This window comes from Stereum hirsutum (genome assembly GCF_000264905.1).
Source record: "Stereum hirsutum FP-91666 SS1 unplaced genomic scaffold STEHIscaffold_4, whole genome shotgun sequence".
Taxonomy (NCBI): Eukaryota; Fungi; Basidiomycota; class Agaricomycetes; order Russulales; family Stereaceae; genus Stereum; species Stereum hirsutum.
In genome coordinates, this window is record NW_006763134.1 from 1,583,208 (window position 1) to 1,592,727 (window position 9,520).

A 9,520-nucleotide genomic window follows, 5' to 3' on the forward strand; every position below is an offset into this window, starting at 1 on the left:
AAATGACTCTCACAACCCGAGCCTGGGGTCAGGGTTCCGACCCGTTCTGGCACTCTGTGGGCACGCAGTAATATTTATAATCTGCTCGGCGTGTAAATCGCAATACAGTAGATATGCTCATACGGAATAAGGTCGGGGAGGTTATTCCGTATCAGAATAATTGCTTTAACAATGTCAATTGTTCCTGTAAATGCACACAAATTTTCACATATCATCATACTATGCATTAACACATATCTGGGTGGTCAAAATGATAGCACAAGCTCTCAAGGGGTCTCCTTGAATTATTCTTTGAAACCGACCACCTTCCTTTTATGGTAATTTATTCCCTATCGGCGTATTCCGTATGAGCGTATCGACTGTATTTTGTCGGGTTCGTCGGGGGCGTGCTTTGGGGACTGAAAATCGAGGTGGCTGGGGATGTGGAGAGTCGAGAAAGTGCTCGGAGGTGGTACCAGGTGATTCTGGCCGCAAAGTATGGAGGGGTCGACATGGATCTTTTTGTGTCGAATCGTGTTCGGATGAGTTGGGGAAAGTGAAAGACCGTGGAATCAGGAATCTCAGATGATGACTGTCGGTGGAGGTAGTAGTCCTACTTGGGAGTTTGGAAAGGTGACTTGTGAGGCGTGAGGCGTGAAGTTCGAGGATGTTTCCGTAGCCTTGACCTCTTCTGTCCTGGTGGTCGATCCTTCCAGCGATCCGAGGTCATTGGACTAGGTCCTCGAAGTCGATGTACAGACTTTCCCATCAGCCAAGTCCAAGACCAAGCATTAATGCCGCAGCGTCAATAGACATAGTTAAGAGGGGGGCGCTCGGAACGTTCCTAAGCCTCGGGCTCCTCGTCATAACGGCCTTGCAGGATAAGCCCTCGTACAGCGTCTGCAGACATCGAGGAGCAGGTCGAGACGGGCAGGAGCTGTGTGGATGTATGTGTTAGACATTCGTCAACTCGGACCGAGTTCCAGACGAAGTCTGAACGAGATTGATGGCACAACGTACGTTCGTCCATCCACATCGGCAACACGCGCGACCATGAGGGCACTTCGCAGCATGAAAAAGGGTTCTTGATATCCAGGTCGCCGAGGAGCGATGGTAGAAAGCTGCAAGCCTTGAGGCAGAGGAGTGGCCATAATTATTGCGCGCTATAACAGGTTGCTGTCTGGAGGCATAGAAAGACCGACTTGTGGTGCGGGTACTGAGAAGAAAGTTCGAGGAAGCGAAATGCCATTACAGATAGAGGCCATTAGATGGGACAGAGGGGGCAACATCCGTAGCCTTACCTCTTCCAGACTGAAGGCCTGACGCCCGACGTGGGTGAGTGGCCGAACCTTCCCAGCAAGCCAACGTCTTTGGACCACGCCCAAAGCCGAGTCGTTCGTGTTCAGCTTAGACCCCAAAGGACACCAGCTCCAATCCGAAAGACCTGCGCGCCTGAGTTTGCCTCAAGCTCATCAAAGTCTCTTGTTACAGCGACCCATCCAGTCAGACAGTCTCTTCGAATGAAGCTTCCGAGGCCACTCCAGAGCAATGACCCTTGACATGTTCATATGCAAGCAAGCCTGCGAAGTGTAGCACGCTGGAAGTTTCCTTTCGGACCGAACGTCCTTGCCTTCCGACGTCTAGCCACACAGGCTATTCGTCCATCCACAGTGTCAGACGATAGCAAGTCGGCAAGCTGCGAGACGGAGATCACGAAACATCCAGAGCTTTGCGCCACACTAGTGACTCGGGACAATTTCAGCGAGCCACAAGGGGTGTAGCAGAACGTTGAATTGGATACAGATGAACGACCGAGGAGTAAACCAAAAATACATCACACACCATACGACGTGTATCGTACAACGGCATCTCCTTTCTTTGCTTGTTTATTCTTCGTCGCGATCACTGGCGGTGATAATGGTAACGACTACCGACCCATCCATCCCTAATGGCACAAGTGAGAAGAGAAAAGAGAACCGAATAAGCATCAGCTGATATAATCCCAAACAGGCATACACGAAAGTACTTACTCCATCAACAACGAGCAGTTCGCCACAGACATACTGGCTCGCCCCACTGGCGAGAAACACAACAGGGCCCGCGAAATCCTTCGGTTCGCCCCATCGGCCCGCAGGAATACGTTCTGATATCTGGCGGAGACGGACCGGATCGGCTAAGAGCTTCTCGTTCCTGTTGGTGAAGGCGGGTAAAATTATGTGTGAAAGGACAAAATCGCGATTAGTTTCCAGTCCGGCGGAGGGATTTAATGAGAAGATGTCCGAAATTAAGGGATAGGGCGAAGTCATCTGAAAGGGATGGAGGGCAAAGAAAGTTTCGGGCTTCTCAGGATGTTCGCGCAGCATGTATGGGCAGCGCGATCCAGAGGCCATAGAAGTCATCGCCGTGGAGGCATGAAGCAGCACGAAGAGAGGAGCGCTCGACAGAAGGATCTGCCAACGTAAGGCCGTGGCCTCTGATCACAGACCATACGGCGGATGTGGCCCGTATCTCCACACGCATGCTTAAAAGCAATTTAAGAAAGAACATGGTGGCGCATCCGGTGACAGACAGGCAGAACGACGAGGGAAGGATCTAGTCAGAAGGGAAGGGCACGTACATGTCTGTGGCAATGTACCCTGGTACGATGCCGTTAACCTGCACGTTCTCCTTGCTCCATTCGTTGCTGAGGGCCTTAGTGACCTGACCGAGCGCGCCTTTGGCAGCAGCGTAGGCCGGCACGGTCAAGCCCCCCTGGTAAGTTAAAAGCGAGCAAAAATTGATGATTTTTCCCCGACGCAGCGATACCATGTGCCGGCCAGCCGCTTGTGAGAGGAGCCAAACGGACTTCAGATTGACATTCAAGACCTATGGTACGTAGTATCATTAGCGGGGTATTAACGCAGGAGAGACGGTAAGAAGCAAAACGCGGTAGGGTAGATGCAACAAGTAGGAGCCATGCCTCGATGGGCAACTCTGTAGCAACATCAAGGTCGCATGCTATCTAACCATCTATGCAAGGGTGGATGAGCAGCTTACGTCGTCCCAGTCGCCTTCAGAGAAGTCTACACTCGGTGATCTCCGTTGTATTCCGGCGCAGTTGACAAGAACGTGTATTTGGCCTCCCATCTTGTCCAAGGCTTTCTGGAAGAGACCCTTTACGGCATCTAGGTCGCTCAGGTCGCAGAAAACGTATTCGGCGACGGCACCCAAGGCCCGAAGGGTGTGAATGGTGGCCAGGTTGGGGTCCGCGCCCTCTGCTGGTTCGCGGAGTACGAGGCACAGAGACGCACCGGCCTCTGCGAGCGCTTTTGCGCATGCGGCTCCTATGCCTGCCGGTGGATGAGTGAATGTACGAGAAGAGATAACCGGACGCCACACAACAGAAAGGATCGTCGTATGGGTGGACGGAAAGGGCGACCGAGAGGCAATGTGTAAGATAGCGAACGCGGCGGTCAGGGTGCATGTTAGAAGTGTGATCTGGAGATTTATTCAAAGGTCTGTGTATTTCGGATTGTACGTACCTCTCGTGCCACCGGTCAGGAGGACATTTTTGCCTGATAGATCAAAAAGCTTTGGGGTAGGAAGAGGAGGAGTGGGATCCATCTCTCGTGAGGGCTATGGACTATTGGCAAGAGAGAAACTGAAGGAGGAAGAATGAGGAGCGATTCGGATGGGGACGACGTCTTGGATGATGCAGGCTACGTTCTTATGAACGACCCTCGCGAGGCTGGGCAAGTTCCCCGGATCGGGTGGACGGTACGGGTTGCCGGGGGGGATGGGACTGTCGAGCATGGGTATGAAATAGAAAATACTGGAACGGGAAAATGGAGTGGAGGAGAACGGCTGGTAGAAAGGCGGCGAGGCGTGCAGATTCTTCTTCAGAACCGCCTGGCACTTGCCGTACCGCGTCAGATCCGATCTCCTGTCTACCCAGACTAGCGCGGCAGCCGGTCCGACCTGGGCCTCTCCCTCCTCCTCCACTCACAACTCACGAGACCGCTCGCTCGAACACAGCCGTATAAATACGTCCCCGAAATGTTTCTCTTCAGACCCCACCCCCACACTATTCTACGCCCCCCCTCGCTTCCCAACACATCCTACCATGTCTCCCGTTGCTCTTCCTAGCCAGCATGCTGCTGTTCTCTATGGTCCCAAGGACCTCCGTTACGAGGAGCGTACCCTCTGGCCGCCTTCACAAGGCCAAGCCCAGGTAGCCGTCGTTGCTACTGGTCTTTGTGGAAGTGACCGTATGTCGTCATCTTCGTGCTTGATCGCCGTTACCCAACACTGACCAACGAAATTCATTATAGTTCACTACTTCATCCATGGCAGGAACGGGGACTTTGCCCTTCAGGCGCCCCTTGTCCTCGGCCACGAAGCCGCGGGTATCGTTACTGCTGTCGGTCCAGGCGTGACCAACGTCGTACCAGGACAGCGCGTCGCCATCGAAGCCGGCGTTATGTGCAGCAACTGCAACTATTGCTCGTCTGGCCGATACAACCTCTGCAAAGGTCTCCGCTTCGCTTCCAGCGCGAAGACATTTCCCCATCTCGACGGCACTCTCCAGGAACGTATGAACCACCCGGCACACGTTCTGCATCCGTACGTGGATATGTTACGTTGTTTACTTACCGTGCAGCCGTCTCACTATCAATATCCTGCTTCTTTGGCGCCCTGTCCTCTGGTTCGCATAGACTACCGAAGGATTGCTCCTTTGAGCGTGCCGCACTCGCCGAACCCCTGTCTGTTCTCATCCACGCTTCACGACGCGCCCAATGCAAAGCAGGACAGCGCGTCCTCGTTTGCGGTGCTGGTGCTATCGGTCTCCTCGCCTGTGCTGTCGCAAGGTCGACTGGTGCATCCCGCGTCGTCGCCATCGACATCAACCATGCCCGCCTCGACTTCGCCAAGTCGCAAGGTTTCGCCGACGATGTCTTCTGCCTACCTGCTGGTCCTCGCGCTAAATCGCCTGAAGAGTCATTGCGACGAGCAAAGGAGACATCGGCAACGGTATTGAAAGCGTTCGGCGAAGAGGATGGATTCGACGTGATCTTCGAATGCACAGGCGCGGAGCCGTGCATCCAGATGTCCATCCACGTAAGCGTCCTTTTCCTCTCCATTTCCACGCTATCCTCAGACGCGCCCGACATTCATCTGGAACTAACTCCTCTTCATTAGACTGCCATGACAGGAGGCAAGGTTATGCTCATCGGGATGGGCACTCCGAATATCACACTCCCCCTATCAGCAGCGGCCCTGCGCGAGGTCGACATCCTCGGGTCATTCCGCTACGCAAACACCTACCCAGAAGCGCTCTCCCTCCTCGCCTCAGATAAGCTTCCCAACATCGACGCCCTCGTCTCGCATCGGCTGCACCTCTCCGAGACGAAGGAGGCCTTCGAGCTCTTGGCGAAGGGTGTTGACGAGGACGGGCGCATGGTCCTCAAAGTCGTCATAGGCCCCGGTTCGGAGGCTTAAAATTAACAGGCAGCCGGACCTTTCTTATGTTTCTTGTTTGTTTTTTGTTTATGCCTTCATGCATTCCGCTTTCGATCTACACTGTGCTGGTTTACAATGACTTATTAGACCGTTCACTTTTCCAAGCCTCGTACAAATGTTGTTTTTTCTAGCCTTTTCCCTCCTCTTCTCGCTCGTCGGTGCTCTTCGTCGGGGTCACGGTGTATACTAGAAGGACCATTCTTCTTTTTCCCCTCTTCTCCAGGTCGTTTGTAGGAGTATTACGGTTGCTGCATGAAACACATCCAAGTTCATCTCTCTTGCATGCTCATTACTTCCTCTTCTTGACATAGCCTAGACCGCAACTTGTCGAGAATACTTACCTCGTTCTCCGCCTTACTTACCTCCCGTCTTGCTGTGTCAATCTTTTTCTGTCTTACCCTTCTAGTCACAAACATTTCTCTCAAATCAAACCATCCGCTTACCCCGTACATACGCATCCACGCATCGCATTCTTCTCTTTTCTTATTCTTTCCATGCTTCTCAACCAAGTCATGCCCCTTGTGGAAAAATAAGACGCGTTCGTCGCCCTTTGTCTCTGGACCATTCATTTTCCGTCCGAAACACTTGCAGTTTCGCCCTATCAACGGTCAAAGCCTCGACGAATATTCTCATCACAATATATCTCCGTCAGTCATCTTCCTCTTCGTCCCAATCTCCGTCCCAGATCCAATCGCTCGCACGCACGCAGACTTCCCGGTCGGGGTGCCCAATCCACCGCCTTCGCCTTCATTATCCATTGATCCTCCGCGCTCCTTCCTTCCTTCCTTCGAAGTCTGACTCATTTTCAACTCGAATCACCATCATGTCCGCGGACCACCGCAAAAGAAGAAGAAAAGAAAATCGGAAAGATAGACGATACACGATACACTGGCACGCTGCGTCCCAAACGAGGCTTCCGTCCGGCTATGTTCGTCTTTGAGGTTATATCCCCGACGCCTATAGGACCTGGTGGCTGGGTCTTACGCGGACTCCGTCTGTATCTCTTTCTTGAGTCGATAGGACTCAGGCTGGCGCAGATGATCCATCATTGACATCTGTAACTCACTGATATACCGGTGTGTCTTCGTCTAGGCCTGCCAGCGCCGCATCCTCTACTTAGGGCAGTCATGTTCTGCCTGTGGTCTGATTTGTTACTCGAGTATGAATGAATTTTCGATGAACAACTCGAAGTCGAAACGCATGCGTTTGCGCCTTAGACCTCAGGGCGTCATCGCCGCCCCCCGATGTCTCGCCTGTTCTACTACAGCTACTTATAATTAAATAATCGCTCTCATCCGTCGTCCTCTTCCGGCCTGAGGCCTCTGAGGTTCTCCACGTCCTAGGCCCTCAAGACCTTCTTTACGGTTTATCTTGGCTCTACACCCGTCCAGTCACACGCCCGCGGCCTGAGCTGCAGATCCACGACGGGTCCGCTATTTTAGCTTCCAAAGCAGAGAGAACTTGGTCCAAGGATGGATGCCAGTGGATGGAAGGAGAGAGGCGCACTCTGTTCGTTCGAATAGCGCATGGGGGTACCAATCAGAGCGAGAGACCCGAACCTGCCCGATCGCGAGTCGTTTGAGTAGATCGAACGGCGAAGTTCAACTTTCCAGCGTCTTTCCTTGATTATCATCGAGGTCCGATCTCGAATGAGTCGAGGCAGGTCTCCTACACGCCAGTGGCACTGCGTCTCCGAGTGGACGATGGATGATCGTCGTTCGCCGAGCTGGAACGTTCGTTACCTCGAAATAACGTCAGACTTTGATAGCTCTCCTTTTCCTCACGCAAAGAAGAGCGGTGTATCGGAAAGGAGTCTCTCATTTTCTCCCACCACGCTCTAACTTTAACCTGGGGCCGCCGCACGCAGCCGCTCACGGACCATTCCTGTTGCATGCGCAATATGAGCACATTCTGCGACCACCGTCCACACGCTTCAAGAACCAGTTGCGGAGCGGCCTAAGCCTATAGCACGAACCCGACCAGAAGATCTGCATCGTCGCGCGGGGACTCGGACTCGGACTCTAAGTTGCCCGCCAGTTCATGATTACACGGGTATTAAACCATAAACGTTAACTATCTCAAGCCAAGCTTCGTGAGGGTACCCTAATGCACGGGCTAGAACATGCTCTGGTTCGTAGAATGGACACTCATACTCCCACTACCACCGGACCGTCTCGAAGGACCATCGACTTCATGAACGTCTTAATCCGACTACTACTTATCGTAGTAAGTATTAGGCGCCGACGATAGAATTGTATTCCTTCCTCCGATTCGGGATGTTGTCCACGGTGAAGTGGGAATCAATCACTGTGTCTGTGGGCATGCGGCCCGCAAAGTTCCTGAGGGTTACAGTAATAGGATCTGAAGGTATTTAGCATAGGCGGATATCCGCAAGGAGAAGCAGCCAAGACAGCGCTGATACGATGCGTATTACAGCAGCTGGATGAATTGGGCGAGGGTTGCCGTTATATATATGTTATCCGAGTGAACGACGCCGATGTGCAGGTAACTTCACCGCTGCTCAACGGACAGCCTCTGAATCTAGAGCTCCAGAACCGGTATATCTCGTTGTTTACTTGTTGCTATCAAGCAAAGCGTAGCCCGCTGGCCCCTGTGTGGCGTCCGCACCCCTTGAACTCCGAATTCCAGAGTGCGGATCGTATCGAACAACATGCACCGGAAGTTCATGATCAACATCTGTATAAAGTTACCACGAAGGCTCGGGACGAGTTTGAGGACAGAGTAGATCCCATCTTGGGATGAGCGATGCTGAGAGGAACTCTCGAGATAAGAGTCGCGAGAGCTGCTCTTCAATAATCGCCGCTGAATGAAGCCTCCAGGGGCCCATTAAGCCCTGAGCGCTGAGCAAAACACCAATATAGACAAAGTAGGGAACCGATCTTAGAAACCACAGTAACGCTGCTATGACTGATATGACCAGTCCAATACTGACAATGGCATAGACCGGGCTCAGCTAAACCGCTGCAGAGGCACGATTTTATGCTCTAGCGTAGGGCCGGGAGCCTGACAATCGCGCGTCTGGCATGCTACTCAGCCCCCCTAATCGGCCAAACATATGGCGCCCGACTTACCGCGCATGTCAGTGGAGTATGAGGTAGTCCATGTGGGGTATTTTGGAAAAAATGATGGCCCTGCCAGTAAAAATCAGCGTGATGTGGTCTCATGATGCCACCAATTTATTGCACCATCCTGGTCTGTTCGAACACCCATTCCTCGGAGGCTTCGATCAAAGGGTACCCGTAGGCACAGGTGTGGAGCCGCCCAATATCACGAACCCAACTGACAGGCGTAAGTATACGATGAAAACAAGGAAGAGGCCGCGGCTTGTGCCAGTATGGGCGTTCAGAGGAAAGAAAACCAATATAACATCAGCATTCGGTTCGCAGACACCGAAGGCGCACATCAGCACCACTAGTCCACAATAACTCGCAGGAGTCATGGTATCATAGATGAATCCACAGAGTGGTCCCACAGGCAGGCTGCTATCGCATAGATGCTCGGAGAAAGTGGAGCAAATTATCGCCGTGGAGCTCGAGGTGTGAAAGAGCAGAAGGTAAAGGGAGCCATGATTCCAACCGGCGATGATGGAATCCTCAGCGGAAGGTTCAACTTAGACCGAAAGTCATCGGGCCTCATGTCGAAGGCCTGCTGGGATGAAGGAGAAAAAAATCACGACGTTTTCGCATAAGACTTCTGATTCCTGCAAGTAAAGTGGCCGACCGGTACGACCTCCACATTCATGCAGGATTTTAGAGTCAATGTATCACCTGGGCAGTTGCATGATATGATTACCCATGGTGAGATAGCTGGCACCCGATGAGGAGGATGATGCCCATGCGAAGATAAACAATTAGACGGTGTCGGGCGTTTCAACGAACGGCTGACGCGTCGCATGTTGTGCTACGAGATAGTGGCAATGACGATCGTTTAGGGCCAACGGACAAATCGAGAGATATATCTGCAGCTTTCATTATCATGAATCTCTCTGCACCCTCGAAAGCTTCAATGCAAAAGTATGAAC

At 52.5% G+C, this 9,520-nt stretch overlaps 2 protein-coding genes across 2 annotated transcripts; one reads left to right on the forward strand and one right to left on the reverse strand.

Moving 5' to 3' along the window:
* Nucleotides 1-1,755: 1,755 nt before the first annotated feature.
* Nucleotides 1,756-3,626, reverse strand: STEHIDRAFT_119847 (NAD-P-binding protein). Its single transcript, XM_007301943.1, has 5 exons — nucleotides 3,501-3,626; nucleotides 3,016-3,308; nucleotides 2,597-2,844; nucleotides 2,010-2,169; nucleotides 1,756-1,924 (listed from the first exon to the last, which is right to left on the reverse strand). Exons 1-5 carry the CDS (start codon nucleotides 3,580-3,582, stop codon nucleotides 1,907-1,909), a joined length of 801 nt encoding a protein of 266 aa, XP_007302005.1. The 5' UTR covers nucleotides 3,583-3,626; the 3' UTR covers nucleotides 1,756-1,906.
* Nucleotides 3,627-4,057: 431 nt separating this feature from the next.
* Nucleotides 4,058-6,031, forward strand: STEHIDRAFT_138177 (GroES-like protein). The gene is made up of 4 exons (XM_007301944.1): nucleotides 4,058-4,226; nucleotides 4,290-4,581; nucleotides 4,674-5,076; nucleotides 5,158-6,031. The coding sequence occupies exons 1-4, from the start codon at nucleotides 4,082-4,084 to the stop codon at nucleotides 5,455-5,457; spliced, it is 1,140 nt and encodes a 379-aa protein (XP_007302006.1). The 5' UTR covers nucleotides 4,058-4,081; the 3' UTR covers nucleotides 5,458-6,031.
* The last annotated feature ends 3,489 nt before the right edge of the window (nucleotides 6,032-9,520 follow it).

Excerpts from the sequence above, each read along its gene's own strand:
- STEHIDRAFT_119847 (XM_007301943.1), bottom strand. The coding sequence starts at position 3,582 with ATGGATCCCACTCCTCCTCTTCCTACCCCAAAGCTTTTTGATCTATCA. Across the intron at positions 3,309-3,500 it reads CCTGACCGGTGGCACGAGAG|GCATAGGAGCCGCATGCGCA; the intron begins GTACGTACAATC and ends ATCCACCGGCAG. Across the intron at positions 2,845-3,015 it reads CTGAAGGCGACTGGGACGAC|GTCTTGAATGTCAATCTGAA; the intron begins GTAAGCTGCTCA and ends TACGTACCATAG.
- STEHIDRAFT_138177 (XM_007301944.1), top strand. The coding sequence starts at position 4,082 with ATGTCTCCCGTTGCTCTTCCTAGCCAGCATGCTGCTGTTCTCTATGGT. Across the intron at positions 4,582-4,673 it reads CCGGCACACGTTCTGCATCC|ACTACCGAAGGATTGCTCCT; the intron begins GTACGTGGATAT and ends TGGTTCGCATAG. Across the intron at positions 5,077-5,157 it reads GCATCCAGATGTCCATCCAC|ACTGCCATGACAGGAGGCAA; the intron begins GTAAGCGTCCTT and ends CCTCTTCATTAG.